Genomic DNA, 22,928 nt, shown 5'->3' on the forward strand with positions numbered 1-22,928 from the left:
CCTCCCTCAACCGGCGCATGCGTACAAGTGGACACTCTGCCGGGGCGGGGAGATGGGCGCGGCAGTTCGGGCCTCTGTGACTGGCTGACGGCGGCCACGCGTCGGAGCCCGGGGGCAGGTGAGGGCCACGTGGGCGGGAGACGGCGCGCGAGGGGTCTGAGGACTGCAGGTAGGGCCACGTGGGCCGGGCCGTGCCGGGCCGTGCCGTGCCAGGGGTGGCCCAGGTAGTGCGGTCCTGGCGCGGGCGGCGCGCGGGGCAGCGCGGGGCAGCGCGGGGCCAAGGCGGGGGTTGCGGCGTAGCACCAGCGGCAGCATGCAGTGCACCGCTATGGGGAGCGTGCAGTGCAGTGCAGTGCCGTGCCACAGGGGTGCTGGGAGCGTGCCGGGCCACGTGGTGCTATGGGGAGCGTGCAGTGGGGTGTCCCAGAGGGTGCAGTGTAGTGGTATGGGGGAGAGCGTGATGGTGTCGCAGAGGCGTGTCGTCCGGGTTATGGACGACGTGCAGTGCAGTTTCAGAGCCATGGGAGGGTGCAGTGTAGTGCGGTGCAATGCCGTGGGGCACTGCAGTGTGTTGGCACAGGGGATGCCGTCGTCGGTGGGGCTGTGCAGTGCCGTAGAGAGCGCAGGCAGTGTTCTGGGGGGCACGCAGCGCAGGCATGGGAGGGTGTGGTGTGCTGCCATCGGGGTGTGCAGTGCCATTGGGGGACATACAGCACAGTGCAGGGGATGCAGTGCCATGCTGTGTGCACGCAAGTGGGGGATGCTCGCAGGGCAGTGCTGTGCAGCCCTGTGGAGGGGGCAAGCTGGCCCCCTCAGTGCTGTCCAGCACGGTCCCACCCCAAGGAGAGGGTGCCAGGTGCTGGGGGTGCAGCAGGAGTGCAGGAGGCTCCTGGGCTCAGGGTTGCTGAAAGTCCAACTTTCCCGTTAAATATAAACCTGCCACAGCTCTCACCCGGTTAACCGCTCCTGTGGCTGTGGCAGGCCCGCACTTGACAGGCAAGCGAGGCAGGGTCCTCCAGAGCCGCATTCTCCTCCTGCCCAGACCCATGCCAAAATGGCCACTGTGCCCCTTGGCTTCAACATTGACGCCCCGCGCTGGGACCAGAGCACTTTTGTGGGGCGCCTGAAGCATTTCCTCAACATCACCGACCCACGGACAGTGCTGGTGCCGGAGGAGGAGCTGGACCGTGCCAAGGCCCTGGTGGAAGGCTGCAGGTGAGGGGCCAGGGTGCAGCCAGGGCAGGTGCCATCCCTGTGCCTGCGGCTGTACCTGAGCACCCTGCGGGACCATGGGGCGATGGAGGCAGTCATTTCCACGGGGTGTGCTGGGATGTAACATCTATCGGAGGCGGTTTTGGGGGACTTTCCCAGGCTTCTCCCAGGAGCCTGAAGCTGGGACAAGTTTCCCTTTCGGGATGTTTCCTCCACCTTTTATGTTTTGCACCTGGGGACTCTGTGCCCTGGCAGTGCCAGGTGCCAGTGGGGCTGTGCAGCACCCCCTAACAGGTTCTGGGCTTGCAGGGCCGGGCTGGTGCCACCGGGAAGCAGCCAGGAGCAGCTGTTCTATGCCAAGAAGCTGTATGACTCGGCCTTCCACCCTGACAGCGGTGAAAAGATGAACCTCATTGGGAGGATGTCCTTCCAGGTGCCGGGGGGTATGGCTATCACCGGCTGCATGCTCCAGTTCTACCGGTGAGCCCCTGGGGATGCCAAGCTGGGGATGCAGCCCTGACAGCCCCCAGCCCCTCGAGGGGTCTCCGAGGGCTGGGGCACAGCCAGCCTGCGTCCTCCTGGGCTAGCCACTACCCAATGCATGCTCATGGCTGCTGCACCTGTCTCTGTCCTGTGGCCAAGCCCTGTGTCCCCATGCCCTGTCCTCAATGCCCAGCCTCTGGTGGAAGCACCATGGATTGTCCCAGCCTCAGGCATGTCTGGGGATGGTCTCGCTTCACCCTGAGCTCAGTTCAGCTCTTTCTGGAGCCTCTGTAATGATTAACGTGGCCAAGTCCTGCATGGCCACTGTTCTTGCTCCATGGACCACAAGGGCTCCCGGAACTGAGGACCAAACATGCCCCCAGGCCAGGCTGCTCCAGCTTCCCCAGCCCATGCTGACAGTTCCCTGCATTCCCCTTCTGAAATGGCTGCTGGGGGGCGCTTGGAGGGGGTGAGCAGAGGACATGTGGACAGACACTGCCTTCCCATCCCATCCCATCCCATCCCTGTTTGCTGGACTGGTTTGCCAGTTGCTGGCGAGGTCCACCCTGGGTGAGGGATCTCCCACTGCTGATGGTTCACCCTCTTTCCAGCTCATCTCCACCCTCCTGCAACCCAAAGCTTGCTCAGACCTACATCTCCCTGTGTCCTCTCCTGCCTCACCTCAGTGTCCCTGAGACACCAGTAGGAGCTCAGGCATCCTGGCTGCCCCCAGAGCTGCCTCTGTCCCCACGTGCCCCTCCTTGCCACTCCCCTTGACAAAGGCTTATCTCAGCCCAGCAGGATGGGTTCTGCCCTGCTGAGAGCTGGATCTCCCACCCCTGGCCAAGCACCCCACAGGATTGGGCTCCCTCATGTGCTCCCCAAAGCCCTGTGGCAGCCAGGACTCCTGGGGTCATTTCCCAGCTCTGCCACTGGCTCGTGGCTTTGCCACAGTGCCTCAGGTTCCCTTGGGAGACACCAGGATAAGGGTATCAAGGGCATCTTGGCTGTCCCCCACCATGAGCACAAGCCAGGTGTCCCTGACAGCCCTTGGGCGCTCTCCTGGTCCTTGCCTCTGCAGGACGGTGCCCGCTGTGGTTTTCTGGCAGTGGGTGAACCAGTCCTTCAATGCCATTGTCAACTACACCAACCGCAATGCCGCCTCCCCCATCTCACTGAGGTGAGTGTGCCTGTGCATGGGACGGGGACTCTCTGGGTTGGGACACCCCTGATGTCCTGTAAAGAACCCCTGTACCCCGTCTTTGGCACCAAAGGAACAGAATCGATAAGGTGGTGTTTCTTTTCTCTCTCTTCTTTGCAAATCACTGTCCAGGCAAATTGGGGTGGCTTACGTCACGGCCACCGGTACAGCCCTGGCCACCGCGGTGGGACTCAACCTCTACACCAAGGTATGCTGTGACAGGGACAAGTGAGGCAGCTGGCCATATCCTGCCCTGCCATGCTGATGCCAGCCTGTCTCCCACAGCGAGCACCCCCTTTGCTGGCCCGCTGGGTCCCCTTCGCGGCTGTGGCTGCTGCCAACTGTGTCAATATCCCCATGATGCGGCAACAGTAAGTGCCATGTCCAGCTGGGGCACTCGAGGGACCCAGCTGCCTCCGAAGGCGAGCTGCTGGCAGCCAGGCTCCTGAGCTGCTTGGTTGCCCTGCCACCATTTCCCATCTCGGGGGCTGGAGGGGGTGAGAGGGCAGGAGGGAGGTGACGTGGTGTCTGCACATTTGCAGTGCCGGGTCTCTAGTGCAGGGTGCTGGGTGGGGTGGTTCAGCCTTTGCCCAGAGCAGAACGGGCGTTTTGGGATGAGAGTAGCTGTTCTGGGGCCTGGGCTGGAAGATGCCTCAGATCCAAGGGTCTTCTGCATGTGGTCATGGGAGAGCTCCAGTCCATGATGTCCTCATGCTGGGACCCTCTAGGTGAGCCCCATCTGGAGACCTATGTCTGCTGCTTGGGGCCCTCGGCAGCTCACGGCATGGGGAGGTGGGGTGCTGTGCTGGGGACTATCTCCTGGCTTGGCGGCAGGTCCCAGGCAGGTGTCTGTCCCTCAGACGACCAGACCCTATTCGCAGCCATGCCCTGAAGGTGGCAGCATCAGCTGGGCTGGGGACTGTGGCACCCCGGGATGATGGAGCCGTGGGTGCAGCCAGGGCTGCTGTGCCAGCACAGCATGGGGGGCCCCTTGACACCCCCTCATTCGATTGCTGTGTCCTTGTAACTCCCTGGCCATCCCAGCCACCACTTACTGCTGCCTGTACCCTCCAGGGAGATCATCAATGGGGTGACAGTGACGGATGGGGACAACAACGAGCTTGGCCACTCCAGGGTGAGTCTCAGGACAGGTGTCCACACTGGGGCAGAGTGTGGTGGGGGCTCACCCACTGCTCTTGCTTGCAGAGGGCGGCAGCGAAGGGCATCGCACAGGTTGTGGTCTCCAGGATCACCATGGCAGCACCAGGCATGAGTGAGTGCACGGTGGGAGGGTGGGGGGCCAGACCAGGGGCTCCCCCAGGACCTGCCACCTCATGCTCCCCTGCCTTGGTTTCCCCCGGGAAGAAGAGGGAGGGTGACCCTGCATCCCAGATGGTGTTTGGTCTCATCTCACTGATGGAGCTGGTCCCCCTATCCTGCCATTCCCATAAAAGCCCCCCAGAGCTCCCAGCCCTCTCCATCTCAATCCACAGCCTATGAGGGATGTGGGATGCTCCCATGGTAGTCAGGTTCCACAAGGATGCCTCTTGCACTCTGGCCCTGACTCCTCACCCCATAGCCCCACATCTCATTGCCCTCATGAGGCTCTTGCCGTGCTGCAAGCCCAGCAGGAGGGACAGGAACATGAGGATTACAGAGCATGCTGCCCAGATGATGGATGGATGGGGGTCCCATGCAAGATTCCTGCCATGAGCAAACACCCAGCAGCCCCCAGCACAACCAGCTGCTGCCACGGCCTCTGGAAGGAGGATCCTGCTGGGGCAGCCCTGTGGGCTGGCTTGCAGGTGAGTCCTGACCTCTTCTTTCTGCACCTAGTTATCTTGCCCATCATCATGGAGCGGTTGGAGAAATTCTCCTTCATGCAGGTAAGCCCATGTTTCTCCTGCCATGGTTTTTCAATGGGTCCTGCGGTGCCTCAACCCTGCTCCTCAGCCACTGAGTTGCTGGGGTTGAAATGGGGTTGCAGAGCCCTGCTTGTTTTGCCCCCTATTAGAGTCACCAGTGCACCAGAAGTCTGTTGGGTGGCATGGTGAGGCTGTGGGAGGGTGGCAGGGGTAAGCAGCACTCCAAAGGTGTTGGGTGTTCAAACCTGTTGAGGGGAGAAGTCTCCCCACCCTGTGAGCAGGGCTCGTGGTGAGTCTGGGGACTCACTGCTGGCTCTTCCCTTGCAGCGGATCCGGGTTCTCCACGGGCCTCTGCAGGTGCTGCTATGTGGGGGCTTGTAAGTATCTCACTGCCTGGAAGTTCATGGGTGCCCAGAGCATGGCTCTGAGGGGTGCTTGAAATCACCCCAGAAAAAAAAGACCTCTTTCCCAACTGGGGATTGCAAAGCTGCTTGCCTTTCAGCCTGGGCTTTCCCCAGTTACTGGGAGTTGTGGGACATGAGCAGCACCTCTTGGGCTGACATCCCTGTGGCCAGGGGGCAAATGGGCTGTGATCCCCAGCACTAACACTTGGCTCTTCTCTGTCCCACAGCCTCCTGTTCATGGTGCCGGCAGCCTGCGCCCTGTTCCCACAGAGATGGTACCTGTCCCGCTATTTCCCTCTCCTGTGTGGGACCTCGGGAGCCTTCCTCCTCCCCTAGCTCTTCTCTGCCCATCCCAGGAGAAGCGTGATGGGCACTTCAACCTGAGGCAGTGCCTGTCTGTACTCGCTGGTGCCCTGGGCAGCAGGGGAGCGTGTGCCTCCCCTGCTCTGCAAGCTCTGGGCTGGGAGCAATGGGACCCACAGCCCATGGGCAGCTATCTACTCCCCCAGCACTGGGAGCAGTGGATGCCAGGGATGGGTGGTGGGTCTTGACATGAGCCTGCAAGATCCCAGGGACTGCAGGGGGCCTTGAGTGGCAATGGGAATGGAGGATGGCCTGACCAGCGGTCAGGGAGGAGGATCGTGGGTCTCAGTGTCTATCCCCTCTCCCCACAGCTTCCTTGCACTGGCTGACCTCGAGCCGGAGCTGCGTGACAGCATCGTGGCCAAGCACGGGGACAAAGTACCTTATGTCTATTTTAACAAAGGACTGTGAACGGAGACTACCTCAGGAGCCATTGCATGCCTCCAGCCCCCTGCGACCACCAGCCCTGCGTCCCCTGAGCAGGGCTCAGAGGCACAGTCCAGCCAGATCTGCCCCCCAGCCCAACAGCATCTCTGCCGCCTCCTTCCCCCAGAGAGACAGGATCTGGCTCTGCATGCCCGGCTTGCAGCATTTTGGCTCATCCTGAGCCTCCCTCCATCTGCTGCTGGCTGTGTCCCTGCCTCCCTATGTCCCTCTTGCCCTGGGTGATGGCTGCACTTCCCATGCCTTCCTCCTGCCCTGCACAGGAGGATCTGCCCAGCCTATCTGAGCCTGGTGTGGTCACTGGGCTCAGCCCTGTGAGGCATCAGGCTCTCTCCCTCAGGGCTCAGGGCACAGTCCTACCTCCAAAAGCAGGTGCCCTACCATTGTACCAGGAACTAAACCACATTGCTGCCTTAAACTGCCACAGTGGCCTCTTACCAAAAGCTGGATCATTCCTTGGCAGACAGCAAGGGACCTGTCCCCTCTGCACAAGGAGCATCCCAAAGTCCAGGGACCAATGCTTGGACCATGCCTTCCTTGCTTTCAGGTTCAAGTTTTATTCACTTTGTGATTGCCACAATCCTGGAGAGAAATAGCTAATTGTTTTTAAGCTCTAATTTTTGCAATCTACCCATTCCTCTGAGCATGAGAGCAAGCCAACACCCTTGTCCTGCATCTCACTGTCCCCATAGCAGAACCAAGGACCTTGGGGGACAGTCAGCTCTGAGCCCCCTTGGACAGGGGCAAGGAGACACAGGAGTCAAAGCTGTCGGGGTGTTAACTCAGGCTCTGAACAGCAACACTGCAAATGACAGAGAGGAGGGTTGAAAAATAAAATGTGATTTTTAAATAACAACTGTGGGTTCTGCCTTTTGCTGGTCTCTGAGTGTCTGCTTCCCTGGGCAGGGCTGTTATGTGGGTCTTGTGCCTGCCTTGAAAGGGAAAGGTGCAGGCTCTGCATCTGACGAGGATGCTGGGTGAGCTTCAGCACAGGGGCCAGAAGAAGGAGGAAGAGCCATGAGGCTCTGCAAGGGCTGGCATGAGCCCTGAAACCTTGGGCATCCCATACAGCCTTCTCCAAGAGGCTCTTGGGGCTGCAACCAGTCCTGAGGCAAGTGACAAAGGGAGGCGACAGTGCTGTGCTCATGGTGGCTCTCCTCCTATTGGGGGGATGACACTGGGTGACCCTTCCTACACCCATGGGTGCTGTTTGTCTTCTTGGCCAGCCAGTGTTTGCATGATGTTGATCTGGGTCTGCCACAAGGCCCTTCATACCCCAAAGAAGAGCAGCCTGAGTTTTGGAGGAAGAAGGAGCCCCAGAGCTTAGCCCAAGTCCTGGTCTGAAGTCCCTGTCCTCAACCAGCTGTGTCCAGGCTCTCTGCTTGCTGATGAACATCCGTCAGTGGGACAAGCATGTTTCTAACCAGCCATATGATGTGGCTGCTCAAAGAGCCCCGTGGCCCAGTGGATGGTCCATGCTCATCGCTCCAGCCAGGGATACGTGTAGGATCCCTGAGGGCAGCAGAATCCTCACATCAGCTGCATTCTGGGAGACACAGGGTCTGCAGCCAAAGGGCTTTCTGGCATTAACCACTGTGCTCCTATAGAGAGAGCAGCCAAACCCAAACCATACTTCTTGAAGGGCCAAGCTGTATCCACAGCAGGTTTGCTTCTGCCCAAGCTCTAACAGGCAGAGGATAATGTCTCCAGCCACAGGTAGGTACAGAAAGAAAGCTGTACAAGACCTCTGAAATAATCACTAGATCAGTGGAAAGTGAGAAAACATGTTCAAACTTGTGTATCTCTTCCCTGGGCATTATTAGATCTCTTCCTAATGTGCAATTAAAAGAATAGATAAGGACATGAAACAAAACAGGTGTCGCTTCTGTTGGGAGTGGGAAGAATCCACACGCAGACATCTCTGCTCTCTGCTTTTCTTAAGCTCCTCAACCCAAGCAGCTCTTGCCCTACATCCAAAACTGCTCTGAGCACTTTCAGAAAAGGTACCTGTAGCACCCTGGGCTGTATTTGGGTCCAAGGTGCCTCTGACATGCTCAGGAACATGGCGATACTTGTAACATGATGTTCCACAGCACCCTTTTCTTCCCCTGTGCATCACAGCCATGCTCTTCCTGTTGACTCTTCCTGCATTTGTGGTGCTGGGGGTCCTGGCTTGGCAGGGGCCTCTGTGGCCAGTGGTTGGGCCTGTCCAGGCAGCAGCCACCCAACACCAAGGTTGGGACCACAGTGGAAAAGCCTCAGCATTTTTGACATTCCTTTGTTCCTGTCCCCAGCCATACCAGAGGGGCAATGGAGCAGGGGAACCTCCTGAAGAGCTATCGCCATCTCACAACAGCCATCCCACTGCCCTGGGGAGCAGGATGGGATGCAGCTTCTTGCTTTTGGCCAGAGGAAGAGGGTTGCTCTGGGCTTGGAGGACTGGCAAGTTGGCCAGTGCCATCCTCAAGCCAGACCTCCCCCTCCGGCTTATAGCAGTGGATTCCCTCTTCAGATCAACACGGATCTATGCCAGCTGCCAGATTAGCTCAGCAGGGTTTCTATGTTTCTAGGTTGTAGCTGGAATCTCCCCCCAAAGGATTCAAGTCATCTCAACAGTTCATGTCACTCCAGTGTCAGGAGATAGTTGCTGCAGCCGGTGCCTCCCTGCATTCCCCCAAACCACAGTAACTCCCCAGCCTACCTTGGTCTCACCGGAGAGCAGAGGGGTCGCAGCCAGGCTGTGGCCAGAAAGCCCCCATGCTGCCAAGGGTGGGTCTGGCCAGCCCTACCTCCATTTTCCACTGCCGCAACAGGGAGGAAACCTCATTGCCAGAAGTCAGAACTGGACTCATCCCTGTTTGGGAAGAGCTGCAAGTGTTAATTGCTCTCCAGTGATGAGTCACACCTGATCTAGGCTTGTCCCACTCCATGCACTCACTGCCTTCTCCCTGCTGTGCCTCTAATTTCAGGGCTATCTTGGAACAGGAATAAAGCTCCTTTAATAACTTCGTGGCCGAAATGGCAGTGCTCCAGCAGGTTTACAACCTCCCTTCAAATGATAACTTCAAATGATAATGTTATGTGGGGCTGCAGCAGATCCTGGGGAGGGGCTGGGGAGGCTTGGGAGGTTGAGGGTCTCATCTGAGGCATCAGCAGCCCCAGCAGGCAGGCTTGGCTCACTGCTCCTTGCCCGAAGGCTGGTGAGGGCCAGTGAAGTGGCTGTCTATGGAGAGAGGAGCAAGCAGGGTGCACATGCAATGGGTTAACACCTGCCAGCCCACGCCAGCAGCAGGCAGGTGAGCTGATCCAGCGGGGTTAGGTGTGCCCCAAGTACTGCTCTGATTGAAAAATGCCAGGGTAGGAGATAAGCTGGCAAGTCGATTATTTTTTTCTGGCTTTTCTTAATGTGTTACCTGAGCATCTGATAAACATCATCATGCCAATCCGGCATGGAGGCTATCTGACACACTGGGAGTGGTGGTGTCGAAAGCCTCCGCCGCTGCCCCAGAAACACAGGCCATCTCCCCTAGCTGTGAATTAACCCCAAGTGCCGGAGTCCCCACTTCTCCGAGGGGTGCAAGCCCGGGCAAGGGACGGCTACGTGGGGTCATGCTGGGACCCGGCTGCAGTGGGAGATCCCCTTCTCCATGCTGCTCCCATCTCCTGATGGGGCTGGCACCAGCATGTGGCTGCCCGCCGGGCACCTCGAGTCCAGCCCCATGCTGCTGCTGCCATTTTAGCACCCTCTCGGTGTAAAGTCCCCCGGTGTGCCCCAAGTCCAGTCGGGCTGTTTGGGTTTGGGTCTCTGTGGGTGCATTGGGGAGGTGGCCCAGCGGGATCACAGTAACTGGGTGTGACCAGGTGAATGGTGGGTGAGTGCCTGGCTGCCATTGGGGTGTCAGGGAGACCGCAGCAGGCCACAGGGTGCTTGTGCACCCCCGTTTTTGCAGTCCCCAGCTCTGCCTCCGGGGTTGCATTGTACTGGGGTGCAGGACCAAGGGGCAGGCACCCACACCCTTCCCCAGTCACTTCCGCCACTCACAATATGGCAGTCCTCGCCCCACCCCAGGCTTCCTCCCCGGTGTGCCACACTCAAGATGGCAGCTCCCTGCGGGCAGACCCCGCCCCTCCCGGTTCTCCCCTAAGCGACTGCGCGCTGAGCCAACGGAGGACCAAGAAGTGCGCCGTCTGCCCAATAGGCGGCCGGCTGGGGCGGGCCGGGGAGCGGGGTGCCCCCTCGGCTCCCGTCCCGGGCCGCAGTCGGGCTGGGGAGGCGGGGAGCGGGGGGTGGGGGGGATGGCGAGGAGGTTCCGCGCCGCCATGGCTTTGCTGCTGTTTCAGGCCCTGCCCGAGGGGCTGCCCGCCAGTGTGGAGCCTGCCCAGGTAGGGGCTGCTCCGGGGTGACCGCCTAGAGAGGGGTCCGGCGTCGCGCCGCACTGGGGGCTGTGTCCCTGGGTCGGGGGCCGGCTGTGGGGGACAGAGGCGTGTGGGAGGGTGGGCCTTTGCTCTGCGGGGTGAGGGGAGGGCCTTTGGGGTGCGTGGTCAGCGGGGTGGCATGAGCAGGACCATGCGTGGGGTGCCTGGGGCTCTTGGGGTTGGGGTAGGAGGGGGCTTGGGGGACCCCTCTTGGCTTAAGTGGAGCTGGAGGAGATGCAGAGACCTGAGTTTGGGGGTGCTTGTGTGTCGTGGGCATGGAGGGTTGTCGTAGGGATCGGGGTGTGAGTGGCAGTGCCTCTTGGAGGTGCTTTGTACGGCAGGGCGGCTGTAGGACCGGGAAGAAAGGTGTTTGGTGGTGGTTGACTGGAGATTATGGAAAGATGGCTATGGGGAGGGCAGGAGGCTTCAGCTGGCAGGTGCGCAGGAGCCTGCGGATGGAGGTGCCTGTGTTTTTTTGGAGGTGGTGACAGGCAAGAAGGTGTATTGTGGGGAGACAGGGCAGGAGGAGGTTTGGGGTGAGCTGAAGAGGGGTGGGCATGGGGCAGCTGGCCAGGGGATCTGGGTCGGTGGGAAGCGGGACTCGCATGGTACTGCACAGGCCAGGTGAGCTGTACCTGGTCTTCCCACAGGAGGAACTGTGGTGGGGAGGTTCTGTGCAAGCCTCTGCACAGAGGGGAGGAAGACGGAGCCTGTTTCAAGCGGGATGAGGGGAACTAGGCCTTGTCTTTGTAGGCTCTGACCACTCACTCCCTACCTTCTTCATGACTGGAAAGGGTTTTAATGAAGTTGATTCTCTCTTCTTTGTCTCTTTGTTTACTGTCTGTGCTACAATGTGTACTGTTTGGATCTCCGTTGATGTTTGTGGGTCCCCCAGTGTAGATGCCTGTAAACCTCTCCCACCTTGATCTGTATGCTCAGTGTCACTCAGAGAGGGCTGTACTAGGCTAAGTAACCTGCGCACGACCTGGATCTTATTGTTCGTGGAGTCAAGATGTCTTTTTCACCCTATGTAGAACATAGTTTGAATATAATGACTTATGATTTGATGTGGTGTATTACTTACAAGGTACAAATTGTAGTTTGTATTTGTTGAAAGTCTGAGCTCATGAGATGCTGATCTGTGACTGTAGGTCACTGATGCTGTGGGTTGCACAGTGCTTAATGTCACAGGTGTACAGATGGGGGTTGTCCTTTCTGGAAGGTGTCCATTGAAATACTTCCCAGTGCTTCCGCAGGAGGAGGTGGTGAGGAGTTTGTCGATGACTACAGATGTTATCCCCCTTTTCAATTTTCTTCTTCTTTTCAGGGTGCTAAGAGCGTCAGATCTACTTTAAAAGCTGTGTAATTCCTTGTTGGTGGTGCCATCCCAAATCTCCTTCAGCCGCATAGAGGCTAAGGTTTGGCTGTTGCTGCCCTAGGGAGCCAGGTGCAGGATTGTGTTGAACCATGCGTTTTCCATGTTGTCTCAACTGCCTTTAACAGATGGAAGTCCTAGTGCTTGCTCTGTTTTATCTGTGAGCCAAAGTACTAAGCATATATAAGCACATCTGAGGTCCATTTTGCTCCCTGGTCATTGCAGTATTCCAGCTGCAAGCAGCGGTCAGGTGGTAGGATTATCTGTACAGAAGCTGTGAAAGTCTTCAACCCTATACATGCTAATAAAAATACCATACCTGCTTTGAAGACTGTGAAAGGTGCTCCTTGCCTCATACAGCTTATATATCAGTCAAGGAGCTGGTGGAAGAAAGGAACAGGGAGTAGAAAAGGAGGAGAGGAAAAAGGAGAAGGGCGTGGAAACAATCATACAGCTAGGTTGCTTGTGGAATAGTTGCATACCTGACTTGTGGATATACTCTCCAGTCAGTGCACCAGAAATAATCCTGAAATAGTAAGTCTTGAGTGGCACAGTACACGGAAGTGGGGGAGAAGAGCTTTGGTGGCCTATGTTTTCTTTAGAGCACTTAGATATGGATGCATCTTTTACTCATTTTCTTTTCATAGTTTGTCTATATAAAACTCTCGTTGTTTATTTTAGATCTTAAATGTAGACTCTGTCTGTCAAAAGGCTGGTATTATCTCACTGCATACTAGAGATTGACAACCACCCACTCAAAAATGACAGTGGTAGTGTAGGATCTTGAAAACGAGCATGTAAGAAAACGTTGTCTGCTTTGGTGTTGCCTTAGAGCCTGATTTCCTCAGAGCTGACGGGTTTGTAGAGAAGAACTGCAATGGGGCAGTGCAGGGCTTGGAAGTGCTGCCTACTTCCATCTACCTTGCAGACATTTGCCATGCCATGCCATTTGTCAGAGAGAGCTCGTTGTTCAGGGTCCATGCCTCCTTGCCTGTAAAAACTGTCCCACAGACCTGGTGGTCTAAGGCCAGGAGGTGCTGCAGGAAATGTGTCCTCTAAATAATTCAGGAGGTGGAGCTGTACTGCCTAGCCGCACTGAACAAACATTCCGAGAACATGCTGTACTCTGCAGGAGGGTCTGATTTTTCAGGTTAAAATAAATCCAGGCTGCCTAGGATCTTCAAAGACCTTTCTTTTAACTAAGACTTGTTTGGGGTGGTAGATGGAGGAGAATGAAGATGATTAGCTCATTGCCATCCTAACTCCAAGTTGTTTAACTGTCTCCATGACCATTGCAGTTTCACTTGTAATCAGAGCACAAAACTCTGTTAACTGGAGTTGAAGCATTTATCAGTAGACTATGGGCAGAAATATTGCAATTATATAATAAAATCAGGATAAACGTCAGAGGAAGAAGTTTAACAATGTTCAGTTGTGACTGTAGATGTATAGCCTTAACTGCACACCTTAGCTGGGTGCTCTCCTCTTGGTTTGATGGAGAAGGAAGTGAGGAAATAAGAAACTAATATATTTTAAAATGGGCTTGATCAAATTTGTAATGCAAAAACTTAGAACATTAATCATTCCTTTATTGTAGCTTGTCTCCACAGGGCAGAGTAAAGGTTATTTGACTGTTTTAACTATCTGCCGGCTTCCCATTCCTGCAGCTTAATTATCACATAGTTTTTCCAATTTGTTGTTTTCTTTAAAAACAAGAGATTTAAGTGAATGTTAACTATGTGACAAGTCTGTGGAATCTGTCTTTCTCTAATAAGGTGGTTTTGAGCCAGAATCTGACAGAACCATGTTCTTCTTAAAGACCAATTTCATCCCAAATTAAAGAGCTTGCTTGAAGTACTGGGACTTGAGGCATCATTCATTGTACGTGACAAAAAGGACGGATCCTTGCTTTAACAAAGAACTCGGCATGACTGTTGCTGTGGCTAACACCCCTGTTACACAGAGTTTCTGTCAAAGGCTGTGCTCTAGCTATGACCACAGCTCTGATTGTACCATTATGGAGTTACCACGCTTCATCCAAGAGCTTGGCTGCATTTGGGCCCTTTCAGAGCATCACTTCAGGTAGTTTGTGAACTGAACAGCAAAGTTTCAAGTTATCTTCATGTAAGAGGATAACTCATCTCCTCATCTGTAAATTTAAGACAACTTTTTTGCTTAAGGTAAAAGTAATTAGTTGCAACTGCACTTCTGTGTCTCCCGAAATGGGTCAGGGTCTTTCAGGAGAAGAGTTACTTGTATAACCATAGGATATATTTTGTCTGCCATGATATCTTTGTGACTCTTGGTTTTTGGCTTGCTAATTTCCATAGTTTTGGCAGGAGGCAGCAGAGATCAAAGTACGTCCTGTACTTGCTCAGAACAGGAACCTCTAAATAACTCTGCAGATTGGATTAAGGACTGCTCGTACTGTGATGTTTATACCAATGTGAACTCTGGTGCCTCATCTGTATAGCATGCTTTCCCACTGATTAAAACTTTCTTCATTTGTGAGTTGCCCTCACAATTACACACACTGTTGTAAGAATTTCTCCTTCCATCTCTGCAGCTGTGCAGCAGATGGAAAGCTTGATCTGAAAGTGTCTGATGCATTCTGGGGAGGAGTGTGGCAGTTTTCCTCAGGATAGTCAAACCACGTCTGTGACTGGGACCTGTCATTGCCCTTCTGAGAATTTCCCTGCCACCCTCTAAATATTGATTAACAAGAATATAACACTACCTTAAGAATAAACTCAGGCAGCTTTTGAGGAGTTGTGCTGTGATGCGGGGGAACTTGGGAGGTTTCATCTGCCAGAGTAGTTTCGATATGGTTGGGGAATTTTCCACCCTCCCAGCCTTGCGAGGCTGGCAGGGTCGGGCCAGGTCAGCCTCGTCTGGCTAGCAGCAGCATCCAGTACCGACTGTCCCCGAGCGGTGGCTCCGTGGGTGCAGTGCTGCTGGGTGGCTGCTGCTGGGCAGGAGGGATCCTGCCAGAGTGGCGATACCACCACCGGCCCTTCTAGTGAGACAGAGGGATGGGTGCGCTCAGTGTTCAGCCACATTTCAATGGCAGTTACTCAACCCTGGCTAAAACACCCATCAACCCCTCACTTTGATTCCTAGAAGTGCTGTTCCCCTAAGCATCTTCAGCAGTCGCTTCTCTGCAGGCAAAAGTGGGAACTGTGCTCTGTCATATATCTGTTAGCCTGTATTAACCCAGTGATATGTTGAAGTTCACCATTGTCTTTCTGTGGTATTAGAAATGTATCAATGCAGGCAACAGTTTGTGTTTCTCTGTCATCTGAAAACACACAGACATCCTCTGAGGTAATGGCAGTATATTTAGTAAATGCAAACCGCCCACCTTTTCTTTTTGCTTTTTTTTCCCCTTTAAGTCATGTTGGGAGGACTGGCAGGATTGAACAGGTGTTATCTTGGGGCAAAAAGCTAGCGATGGGCTAGTGATCTTCTGGCCTACTTCTCCATACAGGGTTGTCTGTGCTGTGCCCTTTGGTCACGGCTGTGCAAACATCTTGTCAGGCATGTCCTGCAGTTTTAGTAATGCTGAGCTACACATGGCCTTTTGTTCTGTCTCCTAACAACATGCATATTTGGTACTGGGTTTGGGGATGTTCCTCTAATCTCAGCTGCCCTTTTTTACAGGGTACAGGGTAAGAATTTGCCCTTTCCAGTTAGCTGCATAGGAATCTTCTCAGCTTATTAATACATTTAACCGGTCACTTTATGGCTGTACATTCTTCTGTCTTGCATTTGTTTCAGGGGGTTCATGAATCCTGGATGACTGGGTGAGATGCTCCTGCCAGGGTTGCGCTGCTTTGCAACATATGGGAAAGGACTTGTCATGTCAGAGACATCTCAAAAGCAGTCTCTGAGGCAGGGCTGGTAACAATCTTGGAAGGGGCATTAGTCATGGCAGGGGAGAGATGCTCATTGCATATTGCAGGACAACCTGATTACACCAGATTTTGGTCTGTGCTTCTGAGCTGGAAGAAAGCGAGCACGGAGTGTGGGACAGTACTCCTGGATGACTTTATTGAGAGATGCTGATGGAGAAGTTGGGTCCCTCCTTCTCCCTGCTGTCCTGTGTGATTAGAAAACCAAGAGTGAAGAAGACAGGTTTTAAGATGCCAGCACCTGGGTGCTGTGGCAGTGGAGCTCTGACAGTTGATTGCTTGCGTGGCTGAGCTTGTGAACAGTGCACATAACAAACATGCCTGAAATAACAGCTGGCTGAAGAGAACAGGCTTGCCAAGCAGGAACTGCATGCCCATAACTTGCGTGTGACAGGAATCGTGTTGGTGTGGCAGTTACATATGATGCTTTTCTGTGATACTGTCTGACTGCAGAAGAAGGCTCAAGGTGCTGCAGAGACCTGCTGTTTATCTGCTTGGACAAGGAGGAACTTGATTCTCCTCTAATGATGTGATTATCAGTGGGATCACTGCCCCCAGTATTATTTTTAGATGACCGCTATAGTCTCTGCAATGGCTTGTGAAACTGTAATGGAGTGCTTTGCTGGGTGCAAAGTCCTGATGCGGCAGACTGAACCATTTAATGCCAGTGTGGCCAGTGCTTACTGGCATGCTGTATCCTGAACAGCACCTGCAAATAGAAAGGAGAGAGGTTTTTTTGTGTGGAGGCAGCTTGTGGTGCTGCTGGTTTGCAGGCATCCTCCACTGAGCCAGTATCCTTCCACCCAGTGTTGCCTGAGGTCAGTCAAAACCGGCAAGAGAAAAAAGGATGCGAGAGCTGGGTTATGTAGGAGATTTAGATGCAGTTTCCTGACTCTTTCTTCCCAAGCAGTTTTACACCAGTATATTGTAAAACAAATACAACCACTGACAGTGCACTGGCGGCTTGTTGGCAAGTGACCAGTTGAGCATGGAGGAAATCCCCAGTGCAGCAGGGGATGGAGCTTTTGTCGTTTAAAATGCTGCCGGCCTCTTGCTGATAATGGGTTGCAGAGCTGTAGGTGGGTATGGCGAGCAGCTACCAGTACTGATGAGCGAGAATCATAAGGTACTGGGTTTAGGGAAGGTGGGAGAACAGGGACCCTTCCTTTTCTCATGGAGGTTCAAGACCTCATGGTACCGAGTGCAGTCCTTAGGACTAGCAGAGGAATGAGTTCACCTAAAGAAAGGAAAGATCTGCTAGCAATAAAGAAAATTATTCTCCTTTCTTCTTTCCTCTTTAATCTCCTGCATTTCTATGAGGTGGAAGTTTGCTTTTCTAGTGGTGATGTGTTTTTATTTCATCTCTGGTTCTGGTGTGCACAAGGCAGTGCAGAGGCAACTCAAGAGCAGAAGTCCACAATTTTTCTGAGATGACTTTACCCAGGAAAATGGATTTTGTTGATGCAAAGAAGATAGCTCACAGAAAGAGGTGAGCATTCTGCAGTTATCAGTGTCTGTCTCCCCGTTAATTAATTTTGAAGCCAGTGGCCAACTTGAACCAAATTTGATAGGAGGAGACCTCAAAGACATAAGATTTCAGCAGAATTCCTGAAAACAGATAGGCACAGAGAGACCTTGAAGGAAAAAAACAGGAGAGCATCACTGAGTGACAAGCTACAGTTGCGAGCTTATTAAACACTGGGAAATTTGTGAGTCTGTGATTGATTGACTTGATATAAGTCCTAGCTTCTGGAAAAGCTTCAGTTGGAGCTCACAGTTTGCTAGCCTGCAAAGTCCATCAGCCTTGCGGAACAAATTGATGGGAGGTCAGCTTTACAGAGCTCCAGTGGTTACGGAACTACTTTTATTTTTCTTTTTTGTCTACAGCTGGCTGAACAGCAAATTGAAGGGGAAAAGGCTGATAAGCTGTAGAAACAGTTATGAAGAGTGTGTTTTGCTAGGAAATCTCTCCAGCCATCTTGAGCTTTCCCTGTGTAAAGGTGTTGTGCATTGCCTGTTGGAAGCAGGGAACAAACTTCAACTTTAATGGCATGCCAGCAGACAGCGCAGAGGCTTTTTAGTGAGCAGAACTCTTCTCTCATGTCCTAGCACACAGATATGACCAGTAGGTCAAGTACTGTTGTCCACAAGAGATTTTTTTTTTGTTGTTTACTTAATATGGAACCAGAGCTCATGATCAAGACAGTCTGGGATAATGCTGTCAGTCAAACAACAGTGTAATTGTGGCAGCCACACCAGAAGCCTGATACAGAAAGAGTGCAAAATATGCAGAAATACTAGCCCTTGCCAAGCTCTGTGTTCCTGACTCTTTGTAATAACCTTTTATTTGTTAATACTGTTAGTAGTTGCATTTTTTTAAAAAACCTCTTTCTCTATGTGGCATCCTCTTTAAATCTCAGGTGGTGGATGATGGCCAACAGGAAGCCATGGGAGCTGCATGTCTTCAGCCTCCAGCAGAAGATCAGGCCATTCCATGATATAAAATATCCACCGTGATAGCCATCCCACTGGTTGTGGGCAGAAAATCAGTCCCATGGAGCTAGCAACCTGCTGCAAAAGCACCTTTTAGAGCTCTCTGGCTGGGCTAAACAAGAATTGAGAGTGACTGGTGTGGAATGAAAGGGTTAAACAGTGGCTGGGGTCAGTCTGAGCAAGGAGGTAGGGGAAGGGCTGGAGGAGGTGGTGGATGTCATACAGGGGTGTTGTAAAGACTGTAGAAAACATTTTAAGAAGGCAGCGTGTATCCTCAAGGCCATGATACTGGGCTGACTTCATCTCATCCTGTGTATGAATTGTCATTGCATTGGGAGAATTACCAAAAGTGACACCCACCCACCCCTTTCTTGGGGGGAGGAACGACTTTTCTTCAGACACGGATCTGAAAGACCTTTACTCTGTGCTTGGAGAGCATTTAATCCAGCTACCTGAATGCGTGTGAAGGTCATGACTCATGTCTGGGTCCCTTGTGTGATAAATTCCTCCTTTCCTTACTGGTTGTGTCATTTGTTGTTTTGCAGGCCACATTTCAAACAGTGAATGCGGAAGAGGAGGAGGAGCGTTGCATGTATATTGTGTTGTCTTCAAATTACCTTGTCATTTTGACTTCTGTCTTTCTAGAAGAAGCAAACTTCACAAACAGGTTACATTAGACTCTCCAGTCTCCTATGGTGTGAAGCTTAGATAAAACAGGCTTGCAGACATCTGTCATTGCTGATTGTCTCCATTTACTGACACTTAGCACTTGGACTCCAACAAAGCCTGTCTTAAACTGCACTGTCAAAAATAAGCTCTAATTTATTTTCCTTTCCTTTTCCTAGCTGTATTGTTTTGTCTTTGTCTCATTGTTTTGCTGTTTTTCCCCACCCATCATATTAGGAAGTTTTTGCATCTCACATACTTGATTATTAAATATTGCTCTTATGTTTGTGGCTCATTGTTTTTGCTTTTCTGCTCTGTTCTTGTATCTCTGTACTTCCCAGAGTATCTGATCATACTAAACCAGCAAAGAGCAGTTAGGCTGTGGAAACAAGAGTCAGGAGTTTTCTTCTCCTCAGACCCATTTTCTGCCCTTAGGCCTGTCCCTTGACTGCAAAGTCCGAGGTTCAGCTTGCCATTAGAAGATGAATTCAGGAAGTCTGGAGTGACTTTGCTCTTCATAGTATTGTTTTCCATTCTGAAGCCTGTAGTCTGCTTTCCCTAGAGGGACTAGCTGAAGAAAAAGTCGTCCTTTATTTTCAGCATTCTCTGTATTTGTTGAGAAGCATTGTGCTAGGAAAACTTTAGAGAAAGGGACCAGACAAATCTTGTTGCCTTCTTTCACCTTTGCTGGCATGTAACTTCAGGCTGATACAAAGTGTAAGGGCTTGCAGGATTCCTCACTTGGACTAAGCCCTGACAAATATAACTTTTTTCACAACCTTTAACAGAGCGGATAAACATTGGGGAACAGAAAGAGCGGCACTGATGGTCTCTTGTCTGTGTCACATTATCCAGTAGTTTGTAACCAAAACTCTTCTGGCTGTGATCCTACTCTAATCCTTTGGTCACGCTTCTAAAATCTTTTAAATATTCAGTGTGCCCTAATAAAACAGGACTAAATTTTTTAACATAAGCAGTGAACATTTTGGCTTTGGCTTGAGAATGCAGAGATCTGCAGTGGAGGAGAACAGCACTACATAAGATGTTCACAGTGGCCTGGCTGGGTGCTGTGCCACTTGCATCTTTATCTTCTGGAACCAAGCAAATGGAGGGTGTATTTGTGTCTATGAAACCGTGTGCCTTGCGTGAGTGTGTCCTGAAGGCTGGGTGAGCTGCTGCTGTTGATGTAGCCACTACCATGCTGTTACACAGAAAAAGTTAACTTTACAACTCAGGAAGCCTTAAGTTATAGTGGCATTTTACAAGTTGGGACAGTCTCTTAAATGAATGACCCTAGATTTTGTTTATTTGTATCCTTGCTATGAGCGCTCTTTTTATCACTAGCTCTTCTCTTGCACAGGCACTGCCTGCCAACAGTCCTTTTGAAGGCAGTTTCCTTTAGGACAGGGTGCAAGGTAAAACTTGTTTATGCTTTTAGCTAATGTCTTTAAAGAAATAGGCTTTAAAGATACTGCTCTTATCTGCTTCAACCCATTAACTTGTTCATTTCCAGGTCTTATGCTCTTCTGTTTGTTGGCTTTTTTCCTGTCCTGACAGCAAGCACCTTGCATATTCTACAGTGGTGAGGGCTCTTGAGGGTGAAGAGTCTTGATAGTTTACTTAACCTAAAGGATTAGTGCAAAGGTAAATGATGGAAAAAACCAGCTTGCACAGGAAATTTCTTGGGTTTACTTGTTGGTATGTGTACTTTTTGAGGGTGAATTTATAAATATTATTAAAAAAAAAAAAAGATTTTTTTAAAAGCCACAGTGTGCTCCTGAGCTTGCTCTTTGACACACAAGTACTTCTTGCAAGAACTCTTCCATTCTGATCCTGGCTTACCACATGATATTAAAGTAATTTCACATTTCTCATCGAAAACTGGGACATTAAAATGGTGAATGTACTATGAATTGTGGGTTTCTTTGTATCAAAATACTGGGAGATTGTGTGGTACCAGGTGTATCAATACTGTGTAATTTCCCTCTTCAGCTGGATGTCTGGATGCGAGTCTTCAGGTCTGAATTATTAATTGTTAACCAAGAAATTCCTGGTTTTCTTCTGCAAGGTTTCGGTCCAAAGGTTTTCAATGCCCTCAGGTATTATGGTCAAACTTTACCTAATTGTTGAGATACAGTTTTATTGTTCTTGGCTGCTTCTGTCCTTGAGTGGGGACTGTTCTTCCATTTGTCTGGAAAGCATTAGTGTAAATAATCAACATGGGAAGACACACAAGGATCAAGCTTTTGTGCACTTCACAAATTGCATGTGCCGTGTTTACTGCATAGAAAATGAACAGTCCAAGTGAAAGCTTTTCCTTCTTTGCAAATCTCAGTTAATTGTTCTTTAGTGAAGTTGAATTTCTTGTATCATATTCCCCCTTGGAGGCAACAGCATGCAGAGATGCAGACTTGGGACCAAACCAGCAGGTTCAGTGAGTGAGCAGAGCTGTGAGATGAGAGCAAGCTTGCTGAAATGCAAACACAGACTCTGAAAAGGAAGTACAAAACCCAAACTGGCAGCGCAAACTGTTTTGATAGCTGCATTTTGGCTTGAAAAATCCTCAGATGCTATAACAGGGTAGTCTCTTTTCTAGACCTTTAAACTGCATACCAAAATTTTTGGAGGGCCATGAACCACGAGTGCCTGCCGTGCATACCTTGGAGAGTGAAGGGGAGAGGGAGCCTGGAGCAGGTTGCCACCAGGGCCTGTCCTTTGCAGGACAGTGTTCAGCTGGGCAGGCAGAGTGAGTGGCTTCCAAGTGCCCCTGAGATGTGGACGTCAGCACGCAAGCTTGCCTTGCTTTCTTTGGCAGCGGGGAATTTGACTACCCAGCAACCCAGCTGCTGGGAAGGCTCAGGCATCTAAGTTCCTTACAGGATGGGATACTTTTTATAATACCCAACCTTTCTGCAAAGAGTAAGATGATCTGATGTGTCGAAGGAGGACATTTTATATTTGCATGCTAAAAAGACAACCCCATTTCCAAACAAGCATGTGTCTTACGTTTCTTGCTATTTTACATTGCACCTGTCATGTAGGTGATGAAATGAACCCTCTAGTTTGAATTCCTAGTTCTTTAGTGCTAACCTGGCTCCATCCCCAAGGGCTTGGGCTCTCCATAGAGCAGAAGCCTTTCAGATAATCCTCATACCCCTCTGCAAAGAGGGAGAAGGGTACTTTTGCATGCATGGTGGGTGTTCATCCTGGCATTTGTTGCTCTCATTAAAGTGAGGGCTTGTTCAGTTTGTGTCAATAATACCTTTGATCCTTTTATTTAAATGAGATAGTGGGTGTTCTGCAGAAAAGGCCTCCTTAAGTGCCTTGCAAGGTTATGCTGCTGCATGATGGTTAATAAAAGTTCATAAAACCATATTGAACTGGAGACTAGGAATACTTTCCCAAGTACAGTTCTTCATATTGTAGTCTGCAGCAGACACTATTTGTTCTCAGATGATTGACCTCATGTGGACTTGTGCCTGTGTAAGCAGCAGCTGAAATCAGTGGTCTGAGCACTAATCTGCAAGTCGCAGACAGTAGGTTATTATTTAGTGAGAATGTTCTGCAAGTCTCTTGCTGCAGCATTTTCATTCAAAAGGTCACTTCCGTGAGTTCGTGTGCAGCTGAATTTAATGTTCTTTCTCAGCAAGGCAGGCCACACTGGAGAGTGCGTAATTATAATAAATACAACTTTGTTCTCAGCTGAAAAATCCATCTGAAATAAATTTTTCCAGCCCTTCCAAGAAACGTTTTTAGTAAGATAAATAAAAGCAATTCTTGCAGATTTCACATTCATTCAGCAGGAATGTTGGTGGGTGTAGGGTGCCTCTACTTAAGTCACTCATCACAGTGCCTTCTAGGCTCTATCAACTTCTATATTCAATAGCTGGCTAAGGGTAGCATTTGCAAGTTGGATTTCTCGCGGACCAATTAAACCCAAGTTCATTATTTCTTACTTGGTTTGAATCCAGGTTATTACTTTGAGTAAAATTGTTCTTAACAGCAAGTACAGAGAGTTCAGTTAGACTCTCAACTTGGGCAAATGTTAAACAATGCTTTGATAGGTGCATCTGTTTTTAGGGATGTGCATGTATT

The 22,928-nt window shown here is 51.4% G+C and overlaps 2 protein-coding genes across 9 annotated transcripts in view; both read left to right on the plus strand.

Moving 5' to 3' along the window:
* Positions 1-6: 6 nt before the first annotated feature.
* SFXN2 (sideroflexin 2) lies at positions 7-6,828 on the plus strand. Of its 8 annotated transcripts, none has more exons than XM_064464045.1 (12): positions 7-118; positions 946-1,215; positions 1,522-1,692; positions 2,777-2,875; positions 3,029-3,104; positions 3,182-3,267; positions 3,971-4,031; positions 4,103-4,169; positions 4,733-4,782; positions 5,089-5,138; positions 5,393-5,440; positions 5,840-6,085. In XM_064464045.1, exons 2-12 carry the CDS (start codon positions 1,055-1,057, stop codon positions 5,937-5,939), a joined length of 969 nt encoding a protein of 322 aa, XP_064320115.1. In that variant the 5' UTR covers positions 7-118; positions 946-1,054; the 3' UTR covers positions 5,940-6,085. The 8 variants fall into 8 exon arrangements, with proteins under 8 accessions (XP_064320115.1, XP_064320109.1, XP_064320112.1 ...); XM_064464047.1 differs by lacking the exon at positions 7-118 and adding an exon at positions 136-224; XM_064464039.1 differs by lacking the exon at positions 4,103-4,169 and having other exon boundaries at positions 5,840-6,828.
* Positions 6,829-10,212: 3,384 nt separating this feature from the next.
* The window catches only part of WBP1L (WW domain binding protein 1 like), a 68,278-nt gene continuing 55,562 nt past the window's right edge, over positions 10,213-22,928 (plus strand). The window contains exon 1 of the mRNA XM_064464059.1: positions 10,213-10,355. Coding sequence (XP_064320129.1) covers positions 10,269-10,355 — 87 coding nt within the window. The 5' untranslated portion in view covers positions 10,213-10,268. The remainder of the gene's footprint in view (positions 10,356-22,928) is intronic.

This window comes from Phalacrocorax carbo, chromosome 12, assembly GCF_963921805.1.
Source record: "Phalacrocorax carbo chromosome 12, bPhaCar2.1, whole genome shotgun sequence".
Taxonomy (NCBI): Eukaryota; Metazoa; Chordata; class Aves; order Suliformes; family Phalacrocoracidae; genus Phalacrocorax; species Phalacrocorax carbo.

What these genes read in the sequence shown, in the direction of transcription:
- SFXN2 (XM_064464039.1), top strand. Translation starts at nt 1,055, where the DNA reads ATGGCCACTGTGCCCCTTGGCTTCAACATTGACGCCCCGCGCTGGGAC. An exon ending in ACGAGCTTGGCCACTCCAGG is followed by an intron (nt 4,032 to 4,732) that starts GTGAGTCTCAGG and finishes TTCTGCACCTAG; the next exon opens with TTATCTTGCCCATCATCATG. An exon ending in AGAAATTCTCCTTCATGCAG is followed by an intron (nt 4,783 to 5,088) that starts GTAAGCCCATGT and finishes CTTCCCTTGCAG; the next exon opens with CGGATCCGGGTTCTCCACGG.